Source organism: Physella acuta, unplaced genomic scaffold (assembly GCF_028476545.2).
Source record: "Physella acuta isolate Inbredline_101_S28 unplaced genomic scaffold, ASM2847654v3 ptg000364l, whole genome shotgun sequence".
NCBI classification, from domain to species: Eukaryota; Metazoa; Mollusca; class Gastropoda; family Physidae; genus Physella; species Physella acuta.
The window spans coordinates 364,655-382,763 of record NW_026731883.1 but is presented as its reverse complement, the minus strand read 5'-3'; the positions used below and the strand labels follow the sequence as shown (position 1 = coordinate 382,763).

General features: G+C 38.0%; 2 protein-coding genes and 1 non-coding gene across 5 annotated transcripts in view; all 3 read left to right on the top strand.

The window, feature by feature from the left end:
* Positions 1-100: 100 nt before the first annotated feature.
* Trnan-guu (transfer RNA asparagine (anticodon GUU)) lies at positions 101-174 on the top strand. Its single transcript has one exon. It is a non-coding gene; the product is annotated as a tRNA-Asn (tRNA).
* A 561-nt stretch (positions 175-735) lies between these two features.
* LOC131941544 (unconventional myosin-XV) overlaps positions 736-18,109 on the top strand; it is a 90,646-nt gene continuing 73,272 nt past the window's right edge. Inside the window, exons 1-3 of one of the 3 annotated variants that reach the window (XM_059300829.1) lie at positions 736-896; positions 17,092-17,250; positions 17,962-18,046. In XM_059300829.1, coding sequence (XP_059156812.1) covers positions 17,982-18,046 — 65 coding nt within the window. In that variant the 5' untranslated portion in view covers positions 736-896; positions 17,092-17,250; positions 17,962-17,981. Of the gene's footprint in view, positions 897-15,766; positions 15,782-17,091; positions 17,251-17,961; positions 18,047-18,109 lie in introns of those variants that run through there. The other 2 variants (XM_059300827.1, XM_059300828.1) reach the window with 2 other exon arrangements.
* LOC131941538 (guanine nucleotide exchange factor subunit RIC1-like) lies at positions 4,607-5,173 on the top strand. Its single transcript, XM_059300815.1, has one exon. The coding sequence runs from the start codon at positions 4,607-4,609 to the stop codon at positions 5,171-5,173; it is 567 nt and encodes a 188-aa protein (XP_059156798.1).

The window sequence follows — 18,109 nt, the reverse complement described above, 5'->3', positions numbered from 1 at the left end:
TGAATTCAGTTGATGTTGATTATACAAACTCTTATAAGAATTTTGTTTTTTCCTTTTTAAATTAAGGAACTGTTGTTAATTATTTTGCAATTGTTCAACAGTCTCTGTGGCGCAATCGGTTAGCGCGTTCGGCTGTTAACCGAAAGGTTGGTGGTTCGAGCCCACCCAGGGACGTTACCTTTTTTTCCGCTTCTATTAAAAAAAAAATCCCCGTCAATAATTTTTGACGATCTAGATCTATACCTGATGAATTTGGCTGTAATGATAAATTGAAAAAAAAAAAATGCAAGATGTTAACGAAATAAAATGTATGTGACCCTAGATTTATATAGTTCGGCATATGGGCCTACCGGTTTAGGCGATTTAGATTATAGATGATTACTGGTGTCAAAGAACTCTAAGATGCCTTTCCTACACTTTACACAGCTGTCGTGTTTAGTGTTAGTTTGCTTTGAAATCAGGAACATTTTCAAAGTTACAGTTCCACTTGCAGTAAAGAATCGCTCTGCTTTAAATTAAATAGTCCTCAATATGTTAATTAAACAAATACTTTTAATAACATATGTCAACGCAAAGTCAAAACTCTTAATTCCGCTATTATTAATTGTAAATAACCTTTGACCTTCCGTCGTTGATCAACCAGCGAGTTGACGGTTCACACGCTCATGAATATTCAATGTTTAGCATAGCTAGTGTGGTGGGGGGAGATAAAGGAACTGCAACTCTTCTTAGCAGTAATCTCGATAGGAGACCTAAACAAACCAGCGGTTCGTTTCATTCAGGTGTGTCAGGAATTTCTTCTCGGTGGGGTATTTTAAGATGGAAGAAACGTGGTTTTGTTTCTAGAGATTTTATTCGCCATGGGAGACAGGGATACATTTTCTTTTATCTAAAAGGTAATTTTTAACTTAGAGACCGGTAAATTTAAGTTGATCTATACTTGTCGACATTTTGTGCGTGTAGTCGTTGCGCCTTTTATTCGAGTTAACTGAGCTGTTGCCCCAAGTGGTGCACTTGTTGATAAGTTAACCGTTTCGCAAAATGCATCAGGTAGTGGCACAGGTGTGTTAACAAATCAACAGACGTAAGGTAATTCCTATTTTAAGATAGCTACTATTACAAAAAGATTAATTAATGGACTTTTGTTCGTCTAATTTAGACCAAAAACTCAATGAAGTCATTAAGTGCACGTGAATGATATTTAATTATTATTCAGGTTTATTAAGTTATCTAGTATTTACCTTGATCTTCAAGGTAAATACTGGATTCAAGTTGAATCAATATTATTCCAATATAAAATATAGATCTGTGTCCTAAATTTATAAAGGCATAACGGGATATAATTATATATATATATATATATATATATATATATATATATATATATATATATATATATATATATTATATAGCCACATATATAACAATTATATAGGTGTATAAATATTTAGTAAATATGATTATTAATTATGTAGGTCTGTAGGCGTGATTTATTAATTCATTAAGTTATAGGCCCCACATAAAAACATTTGATTTAGCTTACACATGCTTATAAACTATAACAAAAAACATCCAGGTCTAAATAAATAGAATCAAAGTCTAAGATCTACCTTATGCCTGCTGACGTGACGATAGAAAACCAGTGTTTCTTCCAGGCATCTCTTCAGGGGGGGGGGGGGCGTAGGGAGAGTATACCCAAAAAGCCCTCCCCCCTCCCACGAATAAAATGGAATTTAATAGCATTTAATAGCAAATATATACTTTCAACAGTGTCCGCCCCCGCCCCCCCCCCCCGTGAATTTTAGCACCCCCTTCCCCCCCTCCCCCCCCCCCCCCCGAAAATTTCCAGAACATAGTCTGTAAGAAACACTGTAGAAAACCACAACCCGTCTTATATAGCTTTACTTATGTGGATCATAAGGGCAATCATACTCTAAAACAAATCGAGAATGTATTCCCCCCATGAAAAGTATAAAAAAATGTGTTGACCTAGCTAATGGGTCTCTCTGTCTCGTAGCATGTGTAAGTGTGACCGTTTTTTCTTCTTCTTGTGGATGTATCAGTCTACCTGTGTGAACTGAGTATAAATACAGCCAGTGTTCCCTTCTTTAGACATTTTTCTTCCAGGGGTGGGGGATACTTAAATTTCATAGGGGGGGGGGGGCATTTAAATTGCCAGAAGGGGAGAGTCGGGCGTGGGCTAGTTAGTCTATATTTTCTATGTAAATAAAAAAAATTCTATTTCATTCTGGGGAGAGGGGGGGGGGGCACGGTGGACATGCTCCGGAAAGGGGGTAGTGTCGTCGTCCTTGGTAAGAAATTCTGAGTACAGTCGTTGTTTACAAAACTAGCCCACTGATGTTGTTTCGTGAAATCCCATCTGGTCATAATTACATTCCAGTTATTGATTGGATAAAAAATAGTTGCTTAGATGCCAACCCAAAGACTACATGTTATGCAACGAGATAGCTGAAATTCATACGGCACGATAATTTCAAATTAACATTTATATTTCAAATACTCATACAAATATATATAATGTGTGTATATTTAGTCCTACATAAAAGAAAAAAAAAATTCTGATCAAAGTTTATTTTATTTATGTCACATATGTGTAACTATTTCTCGTACCTAGTTTGCCAAAATAGAGCAACCATGCTAAGATTAATAATGTCATTCATTTCTCAGGCTACAAAACACAACTAATTTTACGAGGCTGGGATTGTTTCGTTAAAGATTATATTTTTACGTTTTAAGTATGAGTCATATTTTGCATGACGTTCACGTTCTATTCACCCTAACGTTTGAGGTATGCCTTGCAAGACTTTCGTATCAATAGTCGAAGACAGTGCGGCATTGCGACAGCGACCACACTGTGAAGGGCGTGTCGGAAGTGCTCCGATAACATTTTGGGCGCAGCACTAATCTAGAAACCTGTTCACAGTTATCGTTCCTGGTTTATTTTGAAACAGAAACATTTAGAAATGTGGATAAAGGCTCAAATATAAAAGTAAACCCACAATTATAAATCCTGATAACTGATAATACAAACACAATTAATCTTCGAACTCATTATTTTGCATTAGTGCTTAGTAATCATAATGTTTTCAAGTATATATTAGCCGCACCTACAATAGATCAATAAAGTTGTGTACGTTTTTTTTTTCAACCCATAAACCTAACCCTAGCCTGGATACTCGTTCCAACGGAAGACATGTTGCAAATTGTATTACCATTCATAGAAATTAGTGGGTACTACTAATTGATAAGAACAGCACAATATAAACAGCTTCCTTAGCCATTATAGGCGGTTTATCAAAGTTTAGATGGGAAAAATATTTTTAAATGAAACACGAATGGTGTGTTTGTGTGACGTCACTGAGTTCACGCCTTATGTCGTTGATCTTTTTTTTAAAACGATCTATCAGGGCGTGCCACTCTACTGCAACTAACCTTTATTTATTTATTATGTCTACAAATTATTATTGACAAACACCACAAGGGGGGTGGGGGTTGCTGATCATACAACAGCCAGGTTTCCCCCGAATATTTTAGACCTTAAATCTTTTCTTAAAGCTGTAACAGAATGTAAATATTCCTCGTGTTACAATAGGTGCAGGGCCTCTGGGGTTAGTTTTAGCCAAGTGCCCCACCCACGTTAACACTACACCTGTTGACAAATACAGCTACTTATTAAATCTTATAATTACGCCACATTATCATTACTACCGTGGCTAATTGACGACAGGTAATTAAAACGCTTAACAGCCATATTTTCAGCCAATTAGATTTTCCGAGTGTAGACTTTAATTAAGGCTAACGTCACACGATCTAAAACAAACACACAACAACGTCTCTGCCTTATCTGCATGTACAAACAACTGCCTTGACAAACTGATATTACAATCAAATGTCAAGTCTGCTTCCGGGTTCATTATTTTAAGACAGGATCGTAATCTTTCAAAGTTTTATTCATAACATGATGGCTTGTTGGCTTCGGTGTAAGAAAATAAACGTTACAAGACAACAGGGGTGGACTGGCTTTGTCCAAGAGGCCGGGAGATATTAAAAGCCCCCCCCCCAACCCCAGATTAAAATTTTCATTGTAAATATATGTTAGTTTCCACATCAAAGCCTGAATTTTACGCCCTGGTACGAAATAATAAAGTGGTAAAATGGAGAAATTCCAAAAAAATATTTAAAACAAAACTGAACATTAATAGGATTGTTTCAGCGCCTTTCTTGGGGCCCATCGAGATTTTTCCTGGGGGCCCATCGAGATTTTTCCCGGTAGACCGGCGGGCCAGTCCACCCCTGCAAGACAACACGTTTCTTGATGTCTATTTCTTTCTTCGTTCAACCTTCTTACCCACACTTAGGTGACCACATTTTCACGGTAGACACGTTTTCTGTAATGGTTTCTTGGAATTCGGTATTTAGACGCTGTCTTTTTCTTGACATCTATTTCACTACCCACCAAGGCAGTCACCATCTGCTGCCTTTACACTATACAATATGTAAAGGGGCGGGGCGGGGCGGAGAAAAACAGGTTGGGATTGACTGTTAAAGTTATCTTCTACTTACTCTATGGCTTTTTCAATTCACAATGGAACATGGTCTATTTACAACATCATTCCACTACAACACCCTTCCACTACAACATCCTTCCACTACAACATCCTTCCACTACAACATCCTTCCACTACAACATCCTTCCACTACAACATCCTTCCACTACAACAGCCTTCCACTACAACATCCTTCCACTACAACAGCATTCCACTACAACATCCTTCCACTACAATATTCACACACTATAAATTCTTTCCACTATAACATCCTTCCACTTCAACATTCTTTCCACTACAACATTCTTCCACTACAACATCATTCCACTACAACATCCTTCTACTACAACATTCTTCCACTACAACATTCTTCCACTACAACATCCTTCCACTACAACATCCTTCCACTACAACATCCTTCCACTACAACATTCTTCCACTACAACATCCTTCCACTACAACATCCTTCCACTACACCATCCTTCCACTACAACATCCTTCCACTACAACATCCTTCCACTACAACATCCTTCCACTACAACATCCTTCCACTACAACAGCCTTCCACTACAATATTCACACACTATAAATTCTTTCCACTATAACATCCTTCCACCACATCATCCTTCCACTACAACATCCTTCCACTACAACATCCTTCCGCTACAACATCCTTCCACTACAACATCCTTCCACTACAACATCCTCCCACCACAACATCCTTCCACTACAACATCCTTCCACTACAACATTCTTCCACTACAACATTCTTCCACTACAACATCCTTCCACTACAACATCCTTCCACTACAACATCCTTCCACTACAACATCCTTCCACTACAACATCCTTCCACTACATCATCCTTCCACTACAACATCCTTCCACTACAACATCCTTCCACTACAACATCCTTCCACTACAACATCCTTCCACTACAACATCCTTCCGCGCTTTTCTGTCACTTACAATTTTATCCAACTTTTCCTCCAATGTTACGTCACAGTGCTTACGATTCATGTTTGAAATGTGCATTTCAGTACAAAAACTATTCATAATTGTGAACCAGCTGGGATGTCATGGATGGTTTTAAAAAAAGACAATTAACATTTAATACCTAGGAAAATTGACGTCATAAAGACTAAAACTAAACTCATCACCTTAAATAGCTCCCAGAGCTTCCCATTTCTATATGGTCCAAGACTCACTGTGAACTAAACACCTGTTGTCAAATCCTGGCTGTCGCCACAGCATCTGCGGTCAAACACCCTTAGGTCAAAGCACCACCTACCGTACACATTTTAGCACATTTCTTTTTATTTTCAGTGCATTTAAAAGTTTATTATTATAAAGTTTTTTTTTTTTTGAGTTACAAGATTTCCTTCAAATAAACGTTGTGAGCTAAAAAAAAATTTAAATAAAAAGAAAACTATATATTTATGTTTTGCTTCCATTTACCAACTGAATTTGAGATTGTAAGAATACGGGTTTGTGTGTTAATGGTTTGTTACCATTACATCGAAAAAAAAACTCAGCGAGATAAAGTATCATAAAGCATCCAAGTAAGTTTCATGGTGATTTACTACCAGGTGTAATTTCAAGAAACAGGGTTCAATTTTTTTTTTTACCTCAGCAACTATAAAAAACGCTAACAAAACGAATCAGTCATATGTTCTTTTTTGTGTCTAAAAACGGAGTATTTATTATAGCTAATGTTTTTAATAAAATATAAGTTAGAACAAAATGACTCATGTAAAATCAAAGATATTTCAAACAGACAAAAAATTAATAGATAATTCTAGATATTCATGTTCTATATAATTTATGAAACAATTGTATTTCTATTTTTAATTTCGTTTTTTTTTTTCAGTTTCGTCAATTTGTTTTATTTTGAGGAACAGTTATGGGTATTTTCCCTTGGTTATATACCGAAATGAAAATGGGAGGTAACTAGCAGAAATTAAATATTTAATATAAAACTTCAATTTTTTTCAATTAGCAATACCTCTAAACGTATGAATCAATGATGTAATATATTAAATGAGGGTTTGATGACGTAGTATACATATTGTATTTGATATAAATATATTCAAATAAAAATAATAAGTACTCGCCGATTTTGGTTAGAATAATGCCCTAATGGTGATGTTAGGGAGTTGAAATATTGTGACGTTATTTATGGGATAGGGTAGGGCCAGAGGCGTAGCGACCCATTCCGGCGCCCGGGGCGGACCGTACGTTTTGCGCCCCCCTCCCCATTTGTATATTTATCGGCATTGTCAAAAATGCGCCCCCCCCCCCCAATTATGAAAGGTCGGGGTCGCCTTATACCAGTCCATGTCCCTTAACGTTGTTTATGTTGGTGTCACACAGTTGATGTAGAAAATAGTGAAATCAGCCCGTCAAGCCAAATAAGTTGAAATAACGGTCTAATTTTCTGATCTTCGACTGTGTATAAGCTGGTAATGAAGCTCAAAATGGGGGGGGGGGGCTCTTTTTTCTACCCCATTCGGCACCCCTAAGGTTGGCGTCTAGGGCGGCAGCCCATACGCCCCCCCCCCCCCCTTCAGGTATGCCTCTGGTTACAGCTTTTTGTGACGATAGTAGACTGCGAGTTAGGGGGGGGGGGGGGTACGACCCCTGACCCTCAGCACTTGAATAAATCTAGAGTATGCTCGAGGTCAGAATGAATTCTCTCCACATTAAAATCAGGAAATCGTCTGCTTTACAACACGTCAACAGCTGGTTACAAGACGAACTTTAGGCTATTCAAATTTAATTTTCCCCAGACAATCACACCAGAACACAGATTTAGTTGATTTCACGTGTTTTTTTTTCCTTCGACAAGAAACAATCACTGTTATTCAGTTTTCAATAAAAGACAAAAATGGCAGCCCTATTTGACCTTTCCACTTTGTGACGTCTTTTCTCCACTAGACAGCCATCATGCAAGGCTAGATAATTCTATACTCTATTCCTATGCTAATACCGTTCGCCGTGATACTATGTTATTTACTGCGCTAATAAGATTCATCCGCTGCTTAAGGATTTATCCAATCCAGTGGTTCTCACGTGCATTACAACTAGGTCGCATATCTGTTGTTACAATTTCAATGTTATAGCACCTAATATTTTCATTTTATGTGTACGAATTCCACGTTAAAAAGATCGCGTTGTCATTTTCACAAATACTTTTCTTCCAATATCGATAGCATGATGGTTTAAATATTTTGTTACAATTTTGTAACATTCAGAAGATCACATTGTCACTTTCTTCCCCTTGTCGATGAGAAGCTCTGAACCCTCGCTGACACTAACAACCTGTGTTAAAATATCGGTGTCGAACGAGCTACGTTTTGATGACACATTAATAAATCACAGTTAGGACGTAATTAACAAGTGCTTACAGTAATTATGTCATTAACAGCAGCTGAAAAAAATAGTGTAGTTAACACTCACACTAATGACTTTTTTTTACGTTTCTCTACCAAGGCCTATGTGTGACTTGTCATTATATATATATATATATATATATATATATATATATATATATATATATATATATATATATATATATATATGCATATATTCAATGCACAATGCAGTCTGTGTAAAACAACAATTCGAGATACATGTGAGGTCATTGACCTTGTGATTGTTGTTCTTCATGTACTAATTATAACGGTTCATGCCATGAGATAATTGCCTAAATTATTGTACTTTCACCTATGAACATTTAATTAAAAATACAGTCTATGCTGCATTTAAACACGTTTTCCAATATCAGTGCTAGTAAATTATGGTCCACAGAAAATGTACAATATTCAAACAAAAAGAAAGACATTAATGTACACAGACAGACAGATACACAGACAGCACACAGACAAACACACAGACAGACACACACACACACACATATATATATTCACAGACAGACATATACACAGACACACAGGCAGACACACACTCACAGACTTACATACAGACACTCAGAAAGACAGACACTCAGAAAGACGACACACAGACACACAGACAGATACACAGACAGATACACAGACAGACACAGAGACAGAAACACAGACACACAGATACACAGACAGATACACAGACAGACACACAGACAGACAAACAGACACACAGACAGACAAACAGACACACAGACATCTTTATTGGGGTAGTTTAAACCATCGGTGTGTAGACGTATCGATTAGATCGTGACTGGAGCAAACTTATCAATGCTATCGATCTATCGATCTCCACGAGGTTTAATAACAAGATTGTCACCGATCCGAGTCATGCAATATCCAGGACTCTACATTATTAGGACATTAAGGGCTGGGGTGGGAGAAATTGTGGGGTAGGGGTGGAAGTACATGTGGGTAGGGGTAGCCGGAGGGGTGCCAAGTCTTTTATCGAGTCAGAAATCATAAATAAATGTACAGGCACAATTTTTTTAAAATCTACATAGCCTACTGAACGAAACCGAAGGTCTCGAGTCCCGAAGCATTGACTAACGCTTAGGGGCAGGGTTGGGTAACGGTGGGAGTAAGTGTGGGATAGAACTGACCGCAGGGGTGGGTAGGACTTGAATGGAATCTGAAATCGCAAATAAATTTGTTGGCACAACTCGCATGACCTCCAGGATTTCGTTCAGACATTTATCTCCGGAGAGGGGGGGGGGGGGGGGGAGTGAAAGGGGGTACTGAATTTTTTTAGAGGGGGGCCGGACTTAAATTTTTGGGAGGGGGGACGGACACTGTTTTTGTAAATAAATTATATTTTGTCCGGGGGGAGAGGTGCCCCTTGAAGAGATGCCTGAAAGAAACTCTGATTACCTCGTCTTGGGTAAAGCCTGGCGTTTTCGGGGTGTGGATGAGTCGGTTGGGTACAGCAAAAGCTCCTTATAAAAGACAAACTGACTGGCTTGTGAATGAAAAAGTTACCTGTTAAAACTGCGATGAAAAAGTTACCTGTTAAAACTGCGATGAAAAAGTTACCTGTTAAAACTGCGATGAAAAAGTTACCCGTTAAAACTGCGATGAAAAAGTTGTTAAAACTGCGATGAAAAAGTTACCTGTTAAAATTGCGATGAAAAAATTACCCCTTAAAACTGCGATGAAAAAGTTACCTGTTAAAACTGCGTTATTTTTTTGTGTCTATTTTTTCTTTCTTTATTTGAAAAATAATATTTTATAGAGTAGATTTATGGTTGTTATTCTAAAGGAAATGATAGTTATATATTTCTTGGTTTCAAAAACATTATGAATTTATATGTGCTGACAACTATGGCCGATCACGACTCGGATTTCAATCGATTTTTAATGTACTTGTTACAATTTTTTCGCCTTTTAGTTTGTATACGGAGCTTAGAGAAATACACACTTGACCTGAGACCCGACAACCAAAGATTGTAACAGGATAAGGCTGGGATCACATTAAATGGTCTGTTGAGACACGACTGTAATCCTACGAATATCTGGGTGCAGTTAAAATAGGGAAAAAATCCGTGCGAAACTTTTGACACAGTTTCTGCTTGCCTCCTGCTGAGGGGTGAATATTTGGGCATCAAATAAAGCTTTAGGGCAACATCGAGATATAGGTCTATACAAATTGAAATGGTGTGTGTAACTTTAACACCGAGAAATACAACATTAAATAATGTGTAACTTTAAAATAAAAATAAAATACAGATGACGTGGATTGTAATGACTGACGAGAAGCCGCGTTGGTTGTTAACAGTCTTTATTATGTACAGACGCCATCATGCAAAGAGAGAGGAAGAGCAAGTGGCCAGAGACCACTATATATAGATAACAACATGTAAGGGACATCACTCAAGATAACAATATAAATATAATACTAATACAGAGAGTGAGTTCCCTTGACCTCACAATTATTTCAATCTATTACATCCCTTTACCCTTAGAACACAATAACACATCTCTCAATAGAACAATTGATAGTATCCTAAAATCACCAATTATATTGTAACATGAACACTATGGTAGATTACATCCTTGCAAACAATGCACAATATGCTACAACATAATCAAAATACAAAACAATGATGTCAAAGTCCTTTTGACCTTTAAAATCATAGGTCTAACTTATTTGGGACCTTGATTGTCCTGCTTGACCTTCTCAGTGGCTTTTGATTTGGTGACTCAAGATTCTGACCATCTGGATTCTCTATCTCAGGAGGTCTAGGATTTAAATCATTAACTCCAGAATTTACATTTTCTGACTCTAGACAACTTGATTCACTCATATCAACAGAACTTGGTTGTGGAACAAACTGAGTTGGTGTGAACTGATCAGACTTGGTGGGATTGACAGATTCACACTTATTATCTGCACAAGTTATTTTTAACTGGTCTGCATGTCTACGGACAATAAGTCCATCATTTGTTTTTACTTTATAAGACACAGGTCCTGTACATTGAACAATTTGACCTGGAATCCATTTTTCCTTTCTCCCATAATTTCTTAGATACACATTATCATTAACTGCAAATTCTCTTTCAATGGATGATTTGTCATGATTTACTTTTTGTGTATGTTGATGTTGGGAAACAGACCTTTGAACAGTTGGATGTAGTAGGTCAAGATGAGTTTTAATTTTCCTACCACATAGCAATTCACATGGTGCAACACCTGTTGTTATATGAGGAGTTGTGCGGTATTTGGTTAAGAACCTGTTTACTCTTTCTCTAAGAGAAAACTTGTTACCGGTATTCATTTTTACCATAGCGGTTTTGAATATGCCTACCGCTCTTTCAGCTAAACCATTCCCAGCAGGATGATAGGGGGATGTGGTTATATGCTCAATACCATTTGCCACACAAAACAGTTTAAACTCATGAGCTGTGAAACTAGGCCCATTATCTGAAACAATTTGATCTGGTAATCCATGAGTTGAAAATATTTCCTTAAGTTCTATAATGGTATCATTTGCAGTGATTGTGTTCATGATTTTAACTTCTAACCATTTAGAATGTGAATCAATAACAATTAAGAACATTTTGTTCATGAAAGGTCCTGCGAAATCTATATGTATACGTTTCCATGGTTCAATTGGCCAGTCCCAGTTTTGCAAAGGTGCTGTAGCTGGTTGATTTGAATGTTGTGCACAGCTTGAACAAAGTTTTACATATTTTTCAATATCAGCATCCATATGTGGCCACCAGAACCATGATCTTGCTAGACTCTTCATTTTGGAAGAACCAAGATGAGTATCATGTAAAGTTCTTAAAACTTCTTTTTGTAACATTTTGGGGATAATTACTCTTGACCCCCATAGTATACATCCATCTTCTAGACTTAACTCTGTTTTTCTTATTTTATATGGCTTTAAGTCCTCATTCACTGACTCTTCAGGCCAACCATTCTTACAGTACTCATATACTTTTATTAAGCACTCATCTTTTTGTGTTTCTCTCTTAATATCATTCACATTTATATTGGAGTTATCCATGGTAGTGAAGAGAACAAAAACATCTTCTGGTACATAGCTCAGGCTTTGGTTTTTTAAAGGTAATCTACTAAGACTATCTGCACTATTCTCAGATCCAGGTTTGTATTTCAATTCATAATTGTATGCAGTTAGTGTGATAGCCCATCTTTGAATTCTTGGTGAGGCATGCTCAGGTAGGGTTTTGTTTTCTCCAAATAAACCTAGCAATGGTTTATGATCTGTAAAGATGGTAAACTTCCTACCAAACAGAAACTTATGAAATTTCTTAACACCAAAAATGATGCCTAAGCCTTCCCTATCTAACTGAGAATAATTTTTCTCAGCCTGGTTCAAAGATCTACTGGCAAAAGCAATGGGTCTGTCACCCTTCTCATCCATGTGGGACAAGACTGCTCCTACACCATCTGGTGAAGCATCACATGTTAATATAAGTCTTTTCCCTGGGTCATAGTGAGTTAGTAAGGTGTCAGCAGACAAAGCCTCTTTTGCTGTATTAAAAGCAGCTTCTTGTTGTTTACCCCAGTGCCAAGTTGCATTTTTCTGTAGCAGCTTGTACAGTGGTGATAGTTTACCAGACAGATTTCCTATGAACTTTGCATAGGAATTTATCAAGCCCAAAAAAGCTCTTAGTTGTTGGGTATTTTCAGGTTTGGGTGCTTCTTTAATGGCTTTTGTTTTCTCAGGTTGAGGTCTGATGCCTTGTTTGCTCAATATATAACCAAGAAAACTAATTTCTGTCAACATGAATTGACATTTATCTTTGTTTATCTTTAAACCTTTTTCACCAACAATTTTCAATACTTTATCAAGTGTTTTAAGATGTTCAGTGTCATTCTTACCAGTTATGTACACATTGTCAAAGTACACACAAACATTTGGAATATCCTTAAAAATACTGTCCATGACAGCTTGGAAAATTCCAGGGCTAGATGATATGCCAAAACATAGTCTTTCATATTGGTAGAGTCCTTTATGTGTGTTTATTGTCGTATAGACTTTTGAATCTGGATGCAGTTCTAGTTGAGTGTAAGCATGACTAAAGTCTAATTCAGTGAATTTGTCTCCTCCTGCCAAATTCAAAGAAATTTCCTCAATGTTAGGTATAGGGTACCTATTTAGCTCTATTTGCTTATTCAGTGTAGCTTTGTAATCTCCACAAATTCTTATAGAACCATCCTTCTTTAACACTGGCACAATGGGCGTTGCCCAATCGGAATAGTCTACCTTCTTTATAATGCCATTAGATTCCAATCTACTTAGCTCATTTTCAATTTTATTCCTCATTGCATAAGGTGGAACTCTAGCTTTGCAGTATCTTGGATTTGTATCTTTAATGCTTAACTTCACTGTTCTATCATTTAGTAAACCTGAATTACCAAAAACACATTTATTTTCAGATATAACTTTATCTAGTGAAGTAAGACTAGATTCTTTCACATTCTTCAATGAACAAATACTCTCCCAATTTAACTTAATATCACTTAACCAGTTCCTACCTAGTAATGGCGGTCCATTTCCTTCAACCACAAGAAGAGGAAGTTTAACACTTTGACCATTATAACTCACATGAACCATACACTCTCCTATTACCGGAACATTGTCACCAGTGTATGTTGTTAGACACTTGTGACATGGCTGTAGAGGCACTGATCCTCCTGAGACAGCGTCAAAATCTTTCTTTGTGATGACTGTTAGTGATGCTCCAGTGTCAAGTTGGAAGCTGATGCTCTTACCGTTGATATTAACTTGTACATTGATGGGAGCATGACTTATTGATTTCACAGAGAACAGGTTGAAATCCGGCTGCGAATCAGTTTGAGCATTTTCACAGGTAGAGTGGTTCATTGGTTGGGTTAGGTAGTCTTGGTGAGAGTTAACATAGTGCTGCCTTTGGTTGCGGTACTGTCTTGACTGGCTAGATTTAGCAACAGACGAAGACTTTGCAAAGCAGGCCTTGGCAATATGACCTTGCTCACTGCACTTATAACAAGTTGCAGACTTGAACTTGCACCGATGAGATGCATGGGGACCTTTGCATCGATGACATTTTTGATAATTATTACTAGATTTAGATCTAGGATTTGAACGAGCAGGGTGTTTAGCATAAGTTGGAATGCTCTGATGGGGATGATGTTTATTGACTAACCTGCTGTTTACTGCATGGATCTCTGAAGGTGCTAAAGATCTCACCGCATCTGATGACTGCTGGATTGAAGTTGCGAGTTGTATTGCTTTTTCTAATGTTAGATCTGACTCGAGCAGCAACTTTCTTTGAATATCAGGGCTGTTTACACCTGTCACAAACTTTTCACATAATCTGTCAGACAGCGTGTCTCCGAATTCACAAAATCTACTTAAATGACGTAAAGCAGCAACATATTCTGATATTGACTCGTTTGGTTGACGAGTCCTACTGTCAAATCTAGCTCGACATAGAAACTTCGATGGGGTAGGCGCATGGTGGTCTGTTAGCAATTTGCTCAGCTCGTTAAAGCTCTTGGTATCTGGACTAGCTGGTGCGCATAAGTCCTTTAGTAGCCTGAATTGTTGAGGCCCTATGACTGTTAACAAAATAGCTCTCTTTTTGGCTTCTATCGTCACGTTGTTTGCTTCTAGGTAAAAGCTTAACCTCTCTAGGTAATCTTGAATGATTTCATCATTCGCATCAAATTCTTTTATTTGGCCATACAGCGCCATAATTCTAGAAATAATTAGCTAATAAGCTCTAGCAAACCTCTTTTTTGCGTAAGTAGGTGCTCTTTCTAGTAGATGTTTATCCCATCCTCGTCGCCAAATGACGTGGATTGTAATGACTGACGAGAAGCCGCGTTGGTTGTTAACAGTCTTTATTATGTACAGACGCCATCATGCAAAGAGAGAGGAAGAGCAAGTGGCCAGAGACCACTATATATAGATAACAACATGTAAGGGACATCACTCAAGATAACAATATAAATATAATACTAATACAGAGAGTGAGTTCCCTTGACCTCACAATTATTTCAATCTATTACAACAGATTTAAATGGTTTGTAACTAAAACATCGAGAAATACAACTTTGAATGACATGAAATATTGCATACAACGTAAGAGGGTGCAAATATTAAAAATGTCTAGAACAGTTAGGTGACAAGGAAAAGTATCAATTTGAGTTCGCTGTTGAGATACCATGTAAAATCAAGCATGCTTTAAATAAGCTGTAGAAAGTTAAAATTATGGAGTCCGGGTTGTCACTCAGCACTACTCAAATGTAAACAAATATATTTTAAAAATACTTTGTCCATCGCTATATTTTAACCTATGCTACGGTACGGCTAAGCCAACAGTACAATCATGTGTAGCTTTAAACACTTTGTGTCTAACGTGAGAATGCCGATATAGCCGTGAAAGGCAAGCTACACGATGTCCCCATGTTCTCAATGAAGAAATCTATCGAGACAATCGATTTGTTAGTAAACACGGGCCCTAATCAATCACACACGTGTGATCGAATGTCGGCCGAACAAAAATCAATGAGGTGTGTTCAACACATGTGTTCTTGACGTGCAGACGGTCTACAGCTGGCTGCCACCCCCTCCCTCCCCTTCCCCCCTCGTGACATTGTCGTCTGAGGTGAAATTCTAGGTCGTGAGGTGGAAATGTTTCCCAGCAGTCGGGAAGGTGTTAACCGTTTGTTTATACCATTAAAGGTGTATACATACAACTGTTAAGCACGTTCAACTTCACAATAATATGATGGTATTGCATTTATAATTCTTAATTAGGCTAATTGCATGCATGTATTTTGCGTGTTGTCTTACGTCTAGTTAAAAAAAATATTTAAAATACATTTTTTCAAAGACTGTCCCATTTTACCTTTTCTTAATTATTCATTATGAAAATGTTAATTAGAAAGTAAATGAATGTTCCTCGTAAAATCGCTGACAGTTTAAAATGTCCTCGTAGTTGTTGTTATATTTACGATACTTGATGATTTAATTTTCTTGAAAATGAATTTTAAATACAGCCGTAATGTTATACTTTAAAAAAAAAAGAAAAAAGAAAAAGAAAGGCTTGGGAAATTTACATAATGAGATTTTTTTCTGGGTTTTTAGGTTAGAATCTGGGGCGTTAGCGTACACTTTTGTGTGTGGGTTAGAAGAGATGGATTTGGTTACTGTATGTCCGTGTATGTGTATGTGTGTGTGTGTGGGGGGGTGTAGTTTTGATTACTTTATGTCCGTATGTATGGCCCGGGTGTGTTAGTGTGGAGGGGGGGAGTAGTGGAATGGGTGGATTTGATTAATGTACGTCCGTGTGTATGTCCGTATATATGGGTGGGTGTTTAAAAGTAGTGGGGCACCTTGAACAAAAATAACATTTTACAAGAGAGGGGGGGGGGGTGTCGATACTATTTGTTTTAACAGAATGATTAACAATGTTTCCGTGTAAAAAACATTCAATTTTTGCCACGCTTATTTCCAGCTTTGTATTGAGATGTTCACTGGTCTACTCTATTGCTAGGCGAATTGTCCACTCCCCGAAGAAAGTCTACCGCCCCCCCCCCCCGAACGTAATGGAATTTAATTTATATAGAAAATACATACTTTCAACAGTGTCCGTCCCGTCCCCCCCCAAATTTCAGTCGCCCCCCCCCCCCCGACAATTTCAAGTGCGCCCCCCCCCCCCCCGGAGAAAAAAGTCTGGAAGAAACACACTATGACTTACACTTTCATAGGCATCCCGAGACTTCTGGATATGATACTATGAACAGAAATGTAGGGAGTCAGGGGCGGCGCAGCAAGTAGTAAGCGCTGCCTTGGCAGGAGCTAGGGGCGGCATGGCAGGCAGTCAGGGGTGCCATGGTAGGGTGTCAGGGACAAGGTGGCAAGGAGTCAGGGACGCTGTGGTAGTCAGGGGCGGCGCCTTGGAAAGGAAAATCCAGCGGACATTTCCGTTCTGTTACGTTGTGTTTTTCATCATCCAATGCTGTTATTGAAAAAAAAATCATTAATATCACTAATACACTTCTAAAGAGTAGATTCTAACAAATATATTTTATTTTTCAGGATTTGTCCAAATCATCATCGAATCATCATCGTCAAGTTTTCAATACCCTTCAATACTTTATATTGAATAAGGATTAACAATTTGGATTATAAATGGATTACAGGATTATCTTACAAAGGATTAGCTGTTTGTAACAGATACCGTATAACAGTGAGCTAGTAAGTACAAATGTCCTAATCTGTTGGCATTAAGTATGTTGTTATGTTTGTATGTGATACACGTGTTCGGCTGTATGTGGAAATGTTATTAAATATTGCCGCTCAGTGTATAAGCACTAGGTTGGATCTTACACAACCATGTTTAATGTATTATTGACACCGCTAAATTAAAGGACATTCAAATTATACAGGATATATTCGCAATTTTCATACCTAACATGAACATCAATTTAATCAGTTTCATGTACTACTTAATTGTTAATGTTTTCACCACAAATTATTAGGTTAGTTATTATCAGCTGGTTTGATGTGAAGTACACTTTCGAACCTGGCGGTCCATAGGGAAGCTGAAGTAGAGTTCACCTGTTTCAGTGACCTCGACATATGAAGGGATAGTGTGGCCAGCACTACGCCCAGCCGCCCTAACTTTCCATAACGTGAGTTAGGTACCCATCAGAACTGGGTGGACTCAGGGACGTCCTACTGACCCGGGATTCGAAATCGAGACTTTGGTGTTAGCAATCGTATGTTCTATCATCCGACCACGCCGTCCGCTTTTATGTATATATGCTCTCATAACTGCTTCAACGTTATTATTAGACTGTCTCCATTGCTTACATAACTTCTACATTTCGGCATTAGGCTATTTCTCCACTTTCCCCTCCCAATCCTTGATAACAGCACACTGCTACATTTACTTTGTTGTTTCAGGGTCTCCAACTGTTCTAAAGATGGGCACACAACGAGCTTCTTACATGGACGAGGCCCGGGGGGTGGAGGATATGATCGGCCTGATGTAAGCTTGGGTGGGGGATGGAGGGACCAAGGGAGCTGGCTGGAGGCTGACGTGTGGGGGGGG

What these genes read in the sequence shown, in the direction of transcription:
- LOC131941538 (XM_059300815.1), top strand. Translation starts at nt 4,607, where the DNA reads ATGGAACATGGTCTATTTACAACATCATTCCACTACAACACCCTTCCA.